The 18390-nt window shown below is 44.7% G+C and overlaps 1 protein-coding gene across 3 annotated transcripts in view; it reads left to right on the top strand.

Annotated features, from left to right (window-relative positions):
- KANK4 (KN motif and ankyrin repeat domains 4) overlaps positions 1-18390 on the top strand; it is a 1485983-nt gene that overhangs the window by 1072277 nt on the left and 395316 nt on the right. For all 3 annotated transcript variants that reach the window (XM_069642033.1, XM_069642032.1, XM_069642034.1), the window contains 2 exons: positions 6584-8614; positions 15313-15424. In XM_069642033.1, the coding sequence (XP_069498134.1) occupies positions 6584-8614; positions 15313-15424 (2143 nt within the window). The remainder of the gene's footprint in view (positions 1-6583; positions 8615-15312; positions 15425-18390) is intronic.

The raw sequence follows: 18390 nt of genomic DNA on the forward strand, positions 1-18390 counted from the left end.
AACATCAGACAGATGATTGCACACTCGCACCTCACACATACACTTGATTACGCAAGGGTCTTATACCCAAATATGTGTCATTTATGACCTCATCATGTGTGGCAAAGCATAACATTTATCAGCAGGAGAGATTGGATTAGGGGAACGTATCCACTTATAGAATACATATGGGTTAATACTTCTTTGGCTGCCTCTTATCTGCAAGACAACCTTCAAACTACCTCTAAATGCATATAATACTGATTATATCAAACAAAATGGCAGCTGATTGGTCTATGCACCATTGTATAGCAGGTTGCCCTGTAGACCCACTGATTGGTTGGCATTCTCACCCAACCTTGGGCTTTTGACTCAGCAAGCAGCACATAAGGAAACCGAAACTCAGGTGCTTGGATCACGCCATATTACTCCCCACTTTCCCAATTAGTCCATCATCTCAAATCAGACAGGCCATGAGTCAAAGTTTCCAATCTGTAGTTGACCTTGTAGCCTGTTCTCTGTTCTAGGACATTCAAGGGAGTGAAAGCACATCACTATCTTCATGCAAGGCTTAATGAATAGCCCTTGTTTTTGATTTGAGTCACATGTGACGAGACCACGAATGTATGCATTTCAGCCTCTTATTTACTGCTATATGATTTAATTATACTGGGTGTTGTTGCTCCTCTTGGCCTCTAGAGACTTGCTCACTATACCTTGTATAGACGTTATACACTTTTAATTGTCCAATACTTGGCTCTTGCAAATGTTTTCTTCTCTTTTAATCTCAGAGAAATATGTCTTACGTCCATGACTCATCCATCTGCCTCCCTTCGTGCTTTGCAGCTATTCCTTAAAAATAGCACCCTTGATCCCAAGTCAACATAGACTCCTCTTTGTTTTTCTTGCAAAGCTGTTTTCCAGCATCTCCTGACTCTGTAACCTTGATCGACTCATAAGGTAGATGAATTGAATATTTACATGAGCCTGCATCCATTTTCCAATAATGGACATCCTAGCCACATTATATATTCCTCTAAAGCAAGCTTCTATTTATCTTTATTACCGTGCATTACTGAGTATGTACACTTACTGGCCAGCAAGTTACGTTGTCTACTTTTGCGTTCATGATTACTTTATCGCTTCGTACCTATTTCTCTTGTCATTTGGTCAAAGTAGTTTCATATTATTTCAGCATGGCTTCATACATCTTCACCATGACATCACTCTGCCCTCATCAGATTTCGCTCAGCGCTCCATAATGTCCAATGGTGCGTGCTGGCATCCTTCCATACGGCATCCTTCTACCCTTTCAGTGCACAGGTACATTTGGTATGGCTATCTTAAGTGCATATCTTCTCTAATACACTCGATGCGGTATAGGCATAACACATGGGGTCCCACATGTAGCCCTTCTCTTGATGTTCCAGTATGACAGTGGTGAGGGGGCAGGAGCTAGGGAAAATGTGTCCACCCGCTACTCTACATCAGGGTCACCAATTTGTAAAGCAGACCTTGTGACAACCAGACACAGAATAAATGCAACCCTCTAGCGAAAAAAGTGTTGATACTCCCACAAAGAAAAATACATGTCAGCAGGAGCATTAATACCTTACTTCCATAGAGCGCACTGGTTAGTTCAAGGCAGACAAAGCCTAAAGAACAGCAACATCACTTGTGATGCAAAAAGCCTACAATATCATCTCATCGCAAGAAGCTTCATTCGATTCCCAGACACTCTGGCACCCCCAACATGCTTCCCCGTCATTGGCCTAAAGGTATTATTCGCACCTCGCAGTACAAATCACAGGGCATTCTGTTTGTGCTCCCTCCTTGGTGTCTGTCCCCTCCCTGGACAGCCCTTTGTGAACACACTAATCAATCAATTTAGGAGCGTGGATAGTGGGCCTACGGTAGTTCAAATAGAATGGCTGTGCTTTTGGGGCATGTGTGCTCTAAATCTGGGATATGTGTTTTGGCAGCTCCAGACCTCTACCCTTCCTCCAGTGAGATCATCCTTTAGGACCAGGCACAACACTACCCGCATTTTGCTGTGTACATTCCTTTCAGATTGCATGGGCCTGCAGTGTGAAACAAGAAAGGGCTCTGTCTTTATTGATAGAATAACCTTCTAGTTCATTTCCTGGCATGGGAGCAGGTATGGAGGTGATTATTCTTGTAAGACCTACATCTATTATTCTCTATTACTGGGTCCTGGCCTTGCTGGGCCTAACTTCCAAAATGGCAGCTGTTCAGTGTACGTTAGCCGCATGGGATGCCTACTGTCTACAACTCAACACTTCCTACAGGTGTCTACATCTTATTGTCCCTATTACACACCTCCCCCCTGCCACCTTGTGCCATTAGGTGTGCTCACTCTTAACGTATTGCTCTCAATTTGAACCGCTGGGGGGACAGGGTGCCGGGCATGCATCCCAACAATGACCACGTTGTCATGCATTCCTTTCAAGACCAGCACATCCTCTCCTCTGATACCTAGCTCTTCCTTAACCTTTTTTTACTCTCTGTTGGTTTGGTTTATGACCTCCTGTGGTCAGTCCTTTTCCACAAACACTTTGACCAACTCTTACATCTCATCACTTGCACATGCTGTATCCCTTTAATTTTTCTTGACAGCTTGGTTTATACATATTATCTTCATCAGCATGATCACTCTCCTCTCCATTCCCAACAACAGAAAGGACATTTCTCCATACGGTGTCAGTCACCACATTTATAAGCCCACTACATATTTCACTGAAAACATGTAGGCCCTTCGACTCAGTTTTTCATTTCACAGTTATCCCAGATACTCCATTCAAGCCCTTCTTGTTGAAGATGGCCACCAGTGACTTGTGGTCCATCCTGAGCGCAAAATGCCTACCCCAGAAGTATGACCTGAATTTCCCTATGGCCCTTACACAAGCCAATATCCTCCCATTTTCTTACCAAGTATTTGTTTCTGCGTCATTGAGGCAACGGCCAGTATTTTCCTTGTTTCCCTCACCTTGCATCAAAGCAGCCGGCAACCCTACCTCACCTGCGCCGGTGGGGTGAGGTGCTCGGCTGATGACCATTATTGACCTGGTGTCATTACATTTTTAATCTGTTCACCACATAACAATGGCAATTGGTATGAGATGACATCAGATAGCTAACATCTTCAACGTTATTGAGCACAGATCAGTAGTCTGTTTTACACAGCAGCTCCTGTGGCTGCTGCCTGCCCACACCTTCCTTTTTCAACCACCTCCATTCTAATTCACACCCTCCTCTATTCTAAGGAACCCCGCTTGCAGGACACAACAAGGGCAGGCACGGGGATACAACAAGTGGGAGAGAGGATAGGAGAGAGAAAGCAGAGATGCAAAAATTATAAAGGTAAACAGAGAGAAAGCAGAGATGCAAAAATTATAAAGGTAAACAGATGTGACCAAAAGTATTGACTTTACAAAAGTCTGTTTTAGAGGGAGTCCATGAAATCTGGTCTAAAGACCATACACCAGCGAAGAGGGGCCGGGTCTCCACATTTCCCCCGAAAAATACAAAGTGTCTTGCTGACAGGGTCCAAAGACTGCTCAGGCAGAAGCCTCGGATTCTCAGCAGGGAACCTACTCCCTGAAAGCCACCATAACATGAAGTATCTTCAGGTTCAGCCACTGCTCCCTGCCATAGAACTGACCATTCATGGCCATTTGGGGCAGAGGGACGTCCAATACAGACCTTTGGGTGCACAGCTGCTTGCATTGTAGGATTGCAACCTCAAACATCCCCCTATCTGCTCTTTACCCTCACTACTAAGAGGTGGTTTTACTGTGGCATAAAGTGCTATGAATCAACAACCGTGTCAGATCCTTATGTGGCTACAGTCACGTGACACATGCAACCATGTATACAAGAACCCTGAGCTGTGCAGTGGCCACACTCTCAGACGGTTTTTGCACCTCTCAAGCCTACCCACGAGCCACTATCTGGCACATTTCTGTACTTCTCTGTAAGTGCTGGAAACTGCCTCAGGAGTACACGACCATTAAGCAGTTCCCACGTTCTGTTCAGCCCTATTCTTTACTCTTTCCACATTTATTTTACTGGAATAAAAAGTGTCACAAACTCGACCCCTAGCCCTCACTCCCTTTCTTCTTCGATGTACAAATCTTTCATGTGAGTATAATCTTTCACCCCCTTTGCCCTCTCCCCTCCCCTGCTGCCCTTTTCTATTATCTTGCCTGGATACTACCGGCGGGTGCAAAATGTGCACACTTTCCAGAAAAGCCTCAAAACTGTTAGACCACTCGGATGGTGACTGGTGCAGTTTACAGAAAACTCACCAACGTAACATGACATTAATGTTTTAAACTATGTTGTGGCTGCAATGTGGTGTCTTACTCTCATACAAGGTGCCATATCGGTGTATGATCTAGGACTAAATGGAGGCTCAATAACGACGTAGGTTTGTATATATGCGGCAGGGCTAAGCAATCTTTCTGGATGTACCCAAGATTTCACAAACGAAACAACTACCAATATCATCACATTGAGCAGAAAGACTGGCCTTAAACCGCTTCTTGATCCCACTAAGGGATTATGGATCCTCTTCTATTAAAACCAGAGCTTTGAAGATCTGACAAAGTTCGTACTGGGTGGAGAAGGTGGGTGCAAACACTTTTAACCCCAAATGATATGCTTTACAGGCCCAAACATTTCCATTTCAAAGTCACTCAAATGTCTACTAATTGTTGAAAATATTTTCAAAGACTGTGGGCCTCATTATAAGTGTACTGGTCCGGTAACAACGGTACGGGTATGTTTGCCGGTACCATCGTTACCGGACCGGCAAACTACGAGTTCTGCTCGCAGGTGCCTTCCCGCCCACCAGGTCTGACCTGGCAGGTGTACCGGTACCCGCGAGCAGAGCATGTCAGATGCACCGGCACCATTCTGAATGGTGCCGGTGTATCCGACCTCACCATTCCCATTGAGCTCGATGGGGCTCAATGGGAATGGGGAGCATTTCATTCCGGCGACCGCAAATGAGCAATTACCGGGTCCGGCAAGGCCAGAATGACCCAGTAATTGCCAATTTGTGAGCGCTGGAAAAATTCGCAAGTTTGGCGGCAGCCTTCCGGTTTTACCGGCAAGGCTACCGCCAAACTGCATCCTGATTGTTACGGCTAAAGCCCACAAAGGCTAGCTACCTAGCTGAGGATCAGTATTTTTCAGGAGGATGTTGTAATTAAAACATGTGGATTAAGTAGGCCCGAGTCTCTCTGACATTAGCCATGCTTAACTTGTGGGGTTAGCCACATTGTTGGGCTCAAGAAATGCAACTAAGCAGTTGCTCTCTGCCTGGGCTACTCATGCTACACCTTGGTTCTTGGAAATAATGGACTGCACTGAAATTGAGAAATAATTCAATCCAGCCACTAAGCCATGCAGCCATGTCCCAAACACCTGGTCCACCGACCCTCCACTTCCCACCCTACCTGAGACTGAGTGAGCTGCTCCCCACGGTGTCCTCGTCTGGTTGCTTGAAGATCCCTTGCTGCCAAAGTGCCCACCCTGCCCCTGCCCTGTGGGTTGCCCCCGTTCTATTGTTATCTGCTTCCTTCACTAGGATCTTCCCCCTATGATTGTAAAGAAGTCTGTTGCTTCCCGAAGCTAGGTCTGTGCTCAATAAATAGCCTACTACTAATAATAATAATAATAATAATAAACACATAAACCGGCAGGCTGCCGCCAGGGTCGTGTATTTTTCCAGTGCCTGGCTTCACAGAAAAACTGGGTGATTACGACTCCAGTGTTCCCGGAAGTCGGGCACCGAAAAAATGTTAATCCCCAATGGGAATGGGGGTGACGGAAGCATTGGCACTGTAAATAACGGTGCCGGTGCTTCCGTGAAAGTCTGCTAGCAACTGCTGTCCCGCCCTACAGGTTTGACCCGGCGGGTAGGGTGGCAGCCGCCCGCAGACTCGAAGTGTGCTGGTCCGGTAACAACGGTGCCGGTAGGTTTACCGGCACCGTTGTTACCGGACTGGCACACTTGTAATGAGGCCCATAGTCAACTGATTCAATTTCAGAGATACATTTATGAATGACCATGCTAAATTCTAATATTGCGATGATATTGTAACAGTCTTAAATACGTGAGCTATGTGTGATTCAAAACCTGTTCGATATCAAAGGTATCGCATATGAATTCCAGTTTTCTTTTTTCTTAATGTACATCAGTTGATTCAATCTTTAATTTGCTCACTTTGCGTGCGTATGAATGCCCCTTGCGGCACTGTCCAATCCAGCGTTTGTCTTGTTTTACCTTAACATATTGTAGATTTTTAAAAAATCCATAAATTAATGTAGCAAAATAATAACTAAATGAGCTGTCCTGTTGACTGGAAAGTCCCACTGAACTTGGAGCTGAACACAGAACAACCTAGTCAATGCATGAGTAGTCAAGGAAATTATCTGAGAAATGTTAAACCTAAAATGAGAGTGTTTCAGATTAGACTAAAACAAGTACAATTCTAAAGATTGTCTGCAATCCGTTAAATTGTGGCACAATGTTGCTGTTTTCTTATGTGCCTAATTGGGTTCTTCTGTATTTCAGAGAATAATAAATCATCGAAAACATGTGGAAAAAAAGAAAAACAGCTGCCCTACTCCGTGGAAACGCCGTATGGCTTTCATTTGGACCTTGACTTTCTGAAATATGTGGACGACATAGAAAAAGGGAATACCATCAAAAAGATACATATCAGCAGAAGAGCCAAGCAACCCAAGTTCAGCACACTGCCCCGGAATTTCAGTGTGCCAAACAATGAATCCAGGATCTATGCCTCCTCAGCTTCCTACAGTGCGACTGTCAAACCCCGTTCCACTACACATATAAGAGAACCGGTTGAGCTTCAGGGAACACAAAGCCCACCACCTGTTAACGCTTCGTCACATCTGAGACACCTGCATGACCTAAATTACAGGCGAAAGACCAATTTGGTTGCAGCAGATGGCCAAGCAGACATATTTATGCAGGAGGGATTTTCCACCCAAAATGGAAGACCAAATCTTTTTAGGGCTACCAGCATGCCAGCTGCCCTTCCGTATGACAGCAGTGCCGATGAGCATAGTGCATGCCCAACATTTTGTCATTATCCTGTCACATGCCAGCCTTGTGGTGGGAACGGCCTTGATGAACATGATTTCAAGCCAGTGGAGGATTCCGTGATTGTAAACCGTGCCAATGGCTTAGAACTAGCTCATCAAAGAGAACGAATGAGTATGAAGCAACAAATCAATGAAGCACTACAGCGGATCAAGGAACTTGAGGAGCAAGTCAAAACCATCCCTGGGCTTAACCAACAAATACAGCTACTTACAGAGGAGAAACTGCAGCTAAACCACCAAGTTCAGTTCCACCAGGAGAAGAACAAAACTTTGTTGAGCAAGGCAGCATTATCCAATAAATCCGAAACAAATGGCATTCTCATTTCAGCTGCTGAAACATCAACCTTGCTGACTGTTTCAGGAGGTGGACTTCATGAAAATCAGGAAAGTGAAGAAATAGAATTAAGCATATCTGAAAATACACGCCGTAACTCTGCAGATAGTGACATTGAAAGTGGCGGAGCGAGTCTGGCAAAGCACAATGTGAGCCTGACACCACTGCTTAATATGAGTTTACAACACATGGTGGCCAAAGCTCTGAGACAGAAGGCCGACCTTTTAGAGAAGCAACTCAATGAGAAGATAGACGAGCTTGAAGAAGCCAGACGAAAGTTACGACAACGAGAGGGTGAAATTGAAGCGCGAGACAGGCGCATTCAGGATCTAGAAAGCAGAAAACAATGCTTAGAAGAATGTACCAAAGAGACCCAGACATCAAACCAACCCGAACCAAAGTACAAAGATGTTGCAGTGAACACGGACCCCTTGCCCGCCAAGGAACCTACAGAGACTTGCGACCAATGCATCGCAGTAAATATTTTGCCTGATACACAGTCCGTCGGATGTGGGGAATGGGAACTAAACGTTACAGTGCCAACTGTAAAGGAACTCACAGGTGAGCCATGTGCCATGGACAGTGGCTGCCAGCCCAGTCCCAGCACTACTGACACGATGGACACAGATCCAGATGTTGTCAATGAGAATATGCTTGGCAACGATGAAGAGTGCCAACTTGAACCTGCCCACTCAATAATGTCCGACGCAATGGAGCTTAAAATCGAAGAGCCAATCTTTGACAGTGAACTTCAAAGTAACACTTCTAATGTACAATACTTTGCCAAGGTCTCTGCTGCGGAGAGTGTCCTAGAGGAAGCGTCATCAAAAACAAGTGGAAGCAAGGTGTTTCCTCCCAAAAATGGGGTGCATGGAAAGGAGTTTACCAGCAAAGAACAAGGCACACCACAGCCAGATGCTACCGTGGGACAATACGTCAAGAAAATCCAGGAACTGATCCACGAGCAGTGGACGTGCTTGGAGCACGGCTACCCAGAGCTGGCGCATGCCATCAGGCAGCCTGCCTCCAAGCTCAGCTCCATTCAGAATCAATTGGTCAATTCACTGAACCTGCTGTCCTCGGTCTACACATCCCAAACGTCATCAGACGAGGAGCATGTAAAGACAAAATGCAAAGAGATGGGTAAATAATGACAACTAACAAAGAGCTCGTTCTGAAAAATAGGTTACCTGAGATTGTTATGTAGGACTAACTCTAGGCAGCATGTAGGTTTGGTTTACAGTCAGCTTACCGATTGATCATGGCCCCTGATTGAATCTGTATGGAGTCACTGCAGCTGTTGGCTCGTACATGCATTGCTCAATGGTTTTTAGCAACTCACAATAACTATATTCAATTACAGTGAACAATGTTTCTTTGATGGATATGTTTGAGGAACAGAGCAGTGCACTTTTTAGATAGTGATGGCCACTTATGCCCTATCGGAGAGAGCATCATACAATCAAGTACAGCCGTACAAAAGTGGTCTGAAAAGACATAGTTCCTGGCACAAAATACGGTAAACCTAAATTTACCCGTAGTAGATACATGAAAATTTGCTGTTGAAATGATATCGGCATGGAATTTGTAAACAGGGTACCATTTTGTAAATACTCCACATTGAAGCACAACATTCAGTGAAGCTGGATGAGGAGAGAACTGTGCCACGGATGGCTAAATCGTCTTGTAGGCAATTCTTGTCTGTCTACATATATTTTTTTAATGGATAAACTGCACAATAAGATCGTTTTTGATCTCCAGTTAAGTGAAATTCGCTGTTTTTTTAGTAATACAATCTGTAGCATATGGCATTTGATGGGGTGAATGCTGTTCAGGGCTGGGCTACATAAAGCCCTTACCTCACTGGGCAAGCACATAGTCTTCTTTCTATTTCCATGGAGAAAATTGTTTCTCTGACATCATACAGATCAAGGACCAGTAGAAACTGTAATGAGCAAGGAACTTCAGATCAAGTACAGCCCAGAATATTACTCCAGTCAACATGCTAGGGAAGAAAAAGTTTTGATTTGACAATCAGTTACACACACATACGCGCTCACACACATGCCCAGACTGCATATAGGGCAAAAGGGCAATGCCCAAAGGGCGAGCCAACATACTACTTCGCGCACGTTTTTGGGGCTAAATTGGGCAAGATTGATGAGTTACTGAATTGTGCAGCTGGTATGTTTGACCAATATTACTCTCCAAAAGCCCTAGTTGAGACAAATTTCAAAAATGTTCCCATATATAATACTCAAACAGTGCCAAAAACAAGTAATGAAATACCATTTGAGATAGGGGGCAATGTTTGTGTAGGTGCCTGGTCCTATTTTATGTCCCAGTCTCACCCTGTGTCACACACATGCTCGCTCGCGCATGCATGCACCCACACACATATACATGCACACATCAGTTTATTTGGGTTTTTAGAATATGGGGGAATCCGCTATACATTTTAAATCAAAAATGTGCAATGCTCCCGAGGCGTAGTTCTTTCTCGCTCTGTCGAACCAAGGAGGATCCAGCATTTGTGCGACACTAGACAGTTTCAGAGACAGCATGTGTTCCATTTGTTTTTTACTTGGCAGAGAAGCATAGTCAGTGTTTCTATGCCTCCCCTGGCTCTGATTGTTATGTGAGTGAAGTGTGACACGGGCCAAGAGAGGATTACAGCACGAGTCCGCGGATCCTGCTTTTTGGACGCTCCATCTGTACCATGGAGATAACCAGAACCACATGCTGAAATGATTGGAATGCAGGCATTAAAGGTCCGTCTTCCCAAATGAAATGAATACGCCTGCCGTGTGCAAAAGTGCCCTTTTATGGCTGGATGTCACAGCACTGCATCTGTGCTGCATATTAATCTACATAACCAATGGTGTGTGCATGCCTCAACGCTGTGCATGTGTTAAAGGGGAGTGTGTTTGTTCCAGCTACAGAGCTGGCCTTGTTGTGAATGTTGTGTACCTCTTTAGATGACACACTTTAGAGTTGTGGAGCAGTCAATATAATAGCCTTACTGGGGTCCAACCAAGTATATGTCTTATAGTAGCATCGGATATGTGTGTTTCAACGGTGGTTTCATCAGTGTGATGTGAGGCAGTGCCTCGGTAAATATTGTACACACACCCTCTCTCAAAATCTCTGCCCCGGTTGCTTCTGTCTTCCTCTGTTTTAGACAGCACCCTCTTCTTCTTCATCCCTGAAGCACAACCTACTTCTGGTGTAATCTTTACCGACCCCAGTAATCTGTAATCAAGAAATATATATTCCTGCATATGTTTCCTTATGGGCACTCGTATAGCTGGTAAGAAAGACCAATATTTAAACGTGATGAGAATGTGCTTCTCTGTTGCATCTCGTTTAAAGCTTCATAAACACTGCACACATGTTCAAGAATAACTCGATGCTTCCCCAAACCTGAGTGTTGTGCATTTTTCCTTTAAACTAATGTTATGGTGCTAAAATGTAAACATTTTGTAAATTCCCCCTAATACGCAGCTTCGACTCTTGCTCCTTCTGCAAGGCTGTGTATATCTTGACTTTAGGCAACCATGTGCCACCCTGTTGCCGGTTGTATTCTTGCGTACCACCCCAGCACTTAATCCCAGCCCCTAAAATACAGAGGAGGGGCCCTGAGGTGAGGAACCTGCCCAGGCCAAGTGGTCCTATGGTACTTTAGCCCTTTAAGCATCTGTGCATCCTGGAGTTCACGGCTGTCTGGCAATCTGTCCGTGTGGTCTGCTTTCTGCACAGTGGTGTCGCGACATGAGGTTGGGGCTTTGCGGAGCACACTGGTCAGTGCTCATCGATGCAGTTGGCACCTTTTTCTTGGGAGGCCATTCTAGCCTTTCTCTGAGTTATTTGTTTCCTTCCACTTGGGCCCCTATTACAGAAACTTTGCACCGGGGCAGCCAATTGTACCCTGCCGTGGTGCAAAAATCCTTCGGAACACCACACCCTGGTGGGAATGTCGTGCTTTGCATATGCCTCGGTGGAAAGATTCTGGTGTACAATTACTGGTTGAACATTAACTTTAAATATACTTGCGTGGATTCAGGTTCCAATGTGTCCACTGAAAATACGTTGTTCTGTTACGTTACTGAAATTTGTAGAGCGCAACATTCACCCAGAGGTATCTTGGCGCTAGAGAGGGGAGACTACCAAATATGCCAAAGGAGAGAACACCTAAAACAAGCATGTTTCGAGTGCTCTCCTGAACTGCAGGTGATTTGACAAGTTCTTAACGGTCCCTGGCAGATGGTTCCAAATTTGAGCATCGACAACCGAGAAGGCATGACCTCCAATATGTGATGTGCAGGCCCGAGAACACGCGAGGCAGCAAAGTGCTGCGCTCTGTCTTCCACAGTCCTGCAGAGCGACAGCTGATTTACTTCCCAGGCTTAGGAGAAAATGCTTACAAGAAAATTGTCTGTAGTCTTATTGATTTTCCCTTTTAAAATAGAGCCGATAAATACCAACTGAGCCGAAATGCTATTGTACCATAAATGCCCTTAAGACAAATACACAGCGGGATTGCTAAGTATCAGACGTACATAGAGAGACAGGTTTTTCAATAGGAAAATCCCATCCAAAAAATGCTCGGAAATCAGGCCCACTATCTTTCTGCAAGCCATTTTACTCAGTGGTCAAAGTGTATGAAAAGAAGCAGTGGAACTTGGTTCCTTGCTGGGCTGCCCCCCCCTCCACGTTCCCCACAAACCCCATAGGCACTCCCCCTCCCACACTCAATACAAACCCCATACCTGGGTCCCGCATTTCCTCCTTTCAACCCCCAACACTGTGTAAAGGCTGAGAGAAACAGTCAAGGAAAATTCTGAATGCATTTTAAATGGCCCCCTATAGCCTGCAGCATTACACACAGTTCCTTTTCTAATCACTCACCATTTGCACCTCTTAAGGGGCACCTCTGGGTGCCTGCACTATTTTCACGCTGTTGCCTAAATGCAAAAGAAAAATTCCGATTTCTGCGGGCGAAGGGCTATTATGGGCAGTGTCGGACTGAGACAAGGAATAGGCCTGGTCACCCAAAAAAATGTGCCCCCCCCTCGCCTCACGACCCTTGTCCTCTGATGACATCCCGGGAGTGATGTCATTTGACCCCATCACAAAGTGACATCCCAGGAAGCGATGAAACACGACCTTTCGCCCCTAAATTACTGTGAATCCAAGCAGACGTCCAAGGCCAAATGATAAACATACAATATCACCCAACCTGTCTTTGTACTCATTTATTGACCTAACAAGGATGAAAGGCTTTTTGGAAAAAAAATTAAAACAAATTGTAAAAAATGTATTTATTTTTATTTATATTTTTTTCTTCCAAACCGGCCCAGGCATGGCCAGAAACCGGCCACCACTCCCCAGGGACGATTTCGGCCCGGCAACGGGCCGAAAGGCCGAGGGGCCAATCCGACCCTGATTAGGGGGCTTGGAATGGGCTTTGTCCCGAGCAGGCCACTAAAAGAAATAACAGCAACCCAGCAGGTCTGCCCCGGTAGTTCACCGTGACGTGAGGTTGGAGCTGATCCAGCAGGCCCCAAAGCAAAAAACAAGTGGAACATCGTGCCTCTGTCAGCGTAACGCCCTACGCAGTGCCCGGAATTGCACGTTTCAACTTCTTGCAACACTTTTATTTTAAAACGAAACCATAACGGGATGCTTTCTTTTCAAAATAAAAGTATAGGAACGGTGAAACTTAATAAAAGAAAGCAGAGGAGCACCGCCCACTTCGACCACTGATTTAACTGCATTTAGGGGCTGATTCATGGAATTTGTGCGCCGAAAAACGGGGATTTGTGCCCCATTCTGCCCGCAAATCCCTGTTTAACAAATGGGGATTTGCAGGCAGAATGGCGCACAAACCCCGTTTTTCGGCGCACAAATTCCATGAATCAGCCCCTATGTGTTTTTTCCCCAGATGCCAATGTCTAGTTAGTGAACATCTGATCTACTCCTTGTGAAATCACTGACAATGAGGGCAACAGGCACCACTGTGACCTCTGCTCTTGGCATGTTGTTGGGACAAGGATTCCTTAGCCTGGATAAGATAGCTCAGTGGGCTGTGCAGTGTTTAGACACCTTCAGGTCACAGATTTAAATTCTGGCATCATAAAGCTTGCTTCTTTACCTTCTGAGGTTCATTACATGGGTACCATTGAGTTGGGTACTAAAAACCCATATCCTTTTGTACGCCTAAAATGAATTCAGTGTGTGGTGCGTGTGAGCTACTAAATATAGATAATTATTAGCATTTGGTTGAGTGCTATGTGATGGTATAGTCTTTGGGTGCCTTCAAACATCTCGTAGAAATCCTCCATCCCGTAACCCCAGCTCTTACAATGTATGGCAAAGAGACCCAAACTTCATGAAGAATTGATTACATTGAATCTTTTGGAAGCTGTCAACAACCAAAGGGGAACATGGAGTAAACAGATGCCAACAGACCACAATGAACATGATAAACCATTTAAGGCAAGACATTTGTTTACTTGACCACTGATCTATTTGCTTAAACAAGAGAAAAAATGACTCTGTTGGCTGTAACGTGGTCCATCAAGGCAATCAGCCATGTATTGTTAGCAGTGGGTATCCCGCCCCACCTCTAATCAATGCTTGGAAACCCATCATTGACTTTCTGTGAATCATAATGTCCTACTATATGCGTTCGGATCTTGAAATTATTTTGTATATTTTAGTACAGTCCCGGACAACTTATTGGCAAAAATAGGATTCATTTTTTACGTTTAAGAACCTTCAGCAAAACCAATAAAAGACACATGCTTTTCAGGCGTTTCCAGTTGGTATTATTTTGTAAATCCTCCTTTGCTAATCCCAATTGATAGAGCAAACTGTAAAAATAAAGCATATCAAAATAGTAATAGAAAGGGAAAAACAGAATGTCCTTTGCTACGTACGACATTGGGTAGGTTACAGCTACAGGAGGTCTTTATACAGAACTCAGAGTTTGGAAGATGTGGACTCAAGCTTCGAAGCTCAGGAATCCTCATGGGCACACCAGAATCGGAGCCACAGTAGAAGGCTTCCTTTTCTGTTGTACTTTCCATGCTCTTGTGTATCTCTGGAATTCGGTTGAATCTTTGCCGCCATGATCCCTTGCCTTCTGCCGGGGAGCTGGCTTGTAATACGCAGATAAATGGCAGTGATCCGGGAGAGAACCAGTTCTCGGGATCTCCATAGCAGAGCACTTCTCACTAAGAATTCAAAACAATAGAAAAGCTGCATGTGGCTGGGGTTCCTCTTCTGTGGGTTGACCTCATAGGTGGAAAGATGGAACCACATCACTCAGAAACCAAAGGACTAACAGGTCAATTGCATGTTGCCATAGCCAGCCGAACTCCAGCTCACAGGCCGCTTAAAGCGGGAGTCCGCAATGTTTTGGGCTCTGACTCTCATTATCTTCTGCCAATGGCAATTCTGATTATGGCTGATGAGAGCTGCAGTGCAAAATATCAGGCGAACCGCAGGTTGCAGGCCACTGGCCTAAAGGCTTCATCAGATTGTTGTCCTACCCATATACTTTATTTTTCCATATGCAGTTCTCCTTCTGAGAGGTCCACCTCCATCCATCCATTGTGTTCAATTTCCACAGCAATGTCCCTGGCCGAGGTTTTTGTGACACTACTTGGAAATACATGACCTGAATCCTCTTGCTGTGGTTTTGCTCAAATGTAACCCAATTGTGCCAAATGAACTTGTGTCTGTGGGTCTATGGGGAATCTAATAAAGGATATATTTTACACAGCTGATGGAAATGTGAATTATTATCTTTGATGCGTGGTTTTATATCTCACCAGAAACCTCCCCAAGCACAAGTCTTAAGTCTATCATGAAAAAGAAAGGCCACGGTTTCCACGCCAGAGGTAATGGAGCTAAGAAGAACCTTCAGTTTGTTGGGGTAAATGGTGGGTAAGCATCGTTTTTGGAGCAAAAGACTTTGCTTTACATTGTGGAACGGGTGCTTATCAAAATCGCTTGTGCTTATCCTCAGCGTCCCAGGAGAACGGCTTGCTGTGATGCATATTTTGATTGGCTGTCAAGTTGCTGCTCTTTTAAGCTTAGCTATGAATAGATCTCATGTTTACTTCCATCCTCGCCTACATGTCATCCTAGAAATAAATATTCATGACCAGATGGGAGTTCCTTGGGGAATGAGGATAACACTGAGGAAATGGTGGCCTTGAACGCCAGCTGGGTCCCTATGCTTTGTAGCAACTTGCTCTTATCGCTTATCACAATCATTTTGTAATTTTTTTAAGGGTCAAAATCCATTTAAATGATGAGCCTACCAAACAGTTGTCAGGCTCTGCACAAAGAAAAGTCTTACATGTATCATTTTGTATGTTATCAAAAAAGAAATAACACTACCACTGCTGCTGCTCCCCACTCCCCCGCTGACCCCTCCACCTCCCGTTGGGAAGGTGTAAACACTGTCATGGTTTTTAGGTTCCCACACTGACCTCGAAGCATCTGCTGTCTTTCTGTATGTAAATGTAAACAATTGGCAGTCATTGGATTGCATTATTGATCTGGTTTCAATCCGAATAAACAAGAACACCCATTTAGTACCCCATTCAAAGTACTGTACTCTGCAGTACAGCGAATGCCGCATATGCATGCATGCACAGCACAATAACATTCCCTCACCCTTCGTCATTTTTTTCTGAGTATCATAATACCCATTGGGCCAGGGGATGTTTGGTTATCCCTAGTGTTCAGAAAACATGGTGGACACTTGGCAGTGGGCAGCTTACACTTTGATGTGTCGGTGTAGGCAGATGCATGAGTCTCTGAAGAAGTGCAAAGCATGCAATTGTTCAATAAAAAGTGAAACAGAGGGAGATCAGAAGACCACAGAAAAGTCTTCAGCTTTTCTTGGATGTGAAATCACCCAGCTTCCCTCCTCGCGCTCAACCTCTGGGAAGCATATGAAGCAGTTGGGGGTTTGGCTGGGTGTAAGTAGCAGAATGCATTTTGTCTATGTCAGCGTGTGATGGCATGCCGTTAGTGTTGCTCAAGGCACAATCCAAAATTGAGACGAAAGTAATGTTTGTGCATGCATGCCAGCATGACAGATGCATACGCCCAGACAATACATGACCTATCAAAAACCAGAGCCCATGGTGCAGTTAATTATATCATGGAGTGGCTCGTCCATAATGGGCCACAGTGGCACCACCCAACAGGACCACCACCCATTGTGGAGTATCCAAGCCATCCCAGTGAAAACACTAATCACTCCCTCATCTGCTTGATGCAGCTGAGGGAGCACTCCTGGGCTAGCTTAAATGCATGGCCTACCAAAAAGCCAGAGCCCATGGTGCAGTTAATTATATCCTGGAGTGGCTCGTCCATAATGGGCCACAGTGGCACCACCCAACAGGGCCACCACCCATTATGGAGTATCCAAGCATCCTAGTGAAAACTGTAAAATCACTCCCTCATCTGCTTGATACAGCTGAGCGAGCACTCCAAGGCTGTCTTAAATTGTAAAAGGGAAACATGGGTTCCCTTTGACTGTTCTGTTCCCCAGCGTGCATGTCAATAGACCATCGAAGGCCAAGGCCTTTTCTTTCCACAATTTTTCATGACCCATTGGACTTGCATGCTGGAGAACCGCACTTCTGAGTGTATGTTGGGGCGCTGCTGCACCTCCCTGCATATTCAGATGGCCTGGGGAATTGCAACCGGAGCTCTACAGCTCCTATGTGCATATGGAGTAACCAGGAAGGGTTCTGTGCCTCTGGGTTCCTGTTCTTGCATGCAGGAGTCAGAGGACCTTCGTCATGGGAGGCGGCCAGGTGCAGAGTCAGGACTGGTGCTAAATATCAAAAATGTCATGTTTATGTATGTTATGGGTGTGTGTATGAATGAGTGAGTGTATGATGGATGGGTGTGTGTGTGTGTGTGTGTCTGTGTGAATGAGCAAGCAAATGCCGTGTGAATGTGTGTTTGAATAAACAAGTGAATGCTTTGTGAATGCTATGTGAATGTGTATGTGAATGAGTGAGTGCATGTGTCTGTGCTTGTATTTGGGCCAGCCCGGGCAGCTGATTTTGTCGGTGGATGTGGATGAGGGTGAATGGCATTGTTTTACTGGGAATCTATGAGAAAGCAAACTTAAGTGTTATTACGTGGCTTGACTGGCTTTTTGGTGCAGCCAGTCTGTATATTTCTTATTGTGGCATGACATTTTTACTGGACATTTATGATTAAGCAAATATGATAAGTAGTGTTACGTGGCTAGACTGGAATTTTGGTGCAGCCATTCAAGATATTTCTTGCAGTGGCATGAATTTTGTTTACTGGGCATCTGTGGTAAAGCAAGGATGATACGTGGGCATCTGTGGTAAAGCAAGGATGATACGTTTTTTTACATGGCTAGATCAACAGTCTAGCTATTTCTTACAGTGGCACAGCATCTTTTACTGGCCATCTATGATAAAGAAAACATAAGTGTTATTATGTGTCTGACTGGCTTGCATTGGTGCAGCCAGTTTAGACTTCTTTTAGTATTGTGGCATGGCATTTTTAATGGCAAAGCCAATAGCAGTATGTTCGTATGTGGGGATCCTGGAATATATTGGCAGAACTAGCTTGTACATGTGTTCTTATAGTATCTTAAGATAAGTATAAGCAAGGTCTTGTATTCATTACTTGCATTGTATGGAAAGCAAACATGAGTATGTCCTTATAGGGGAATAGTGGCATATTGGTGCAGCCGCATGGACACATATTGACACAGACAGCATGAACTTTATTTTTATACTGGCATATATTGTGGAGAAAGGCACATGAAAATGCATTGGGAAACGCTCCCATGCACTGTTGGTGATTTTCATCTATTGGAGTTTTTCATGTGTTACCCTCCAAAA

The sequence above is a fragment of the Ambystoma mexicanum genome, chromosome 1q, assembly GCF_040938575.1.
Source record: "Ambystoma mexicanum isolate Mex_15411 chromosome 1q, UKY_AmexF1_1, whole genome shotgun sequence".
Classification (NCBI taxonomy): Eukaryota; Metazoa; Chordata; class Amphibia; order Caudata; family Ambystomatidae; genus Ambystoma; species Ambystoma mexicanum.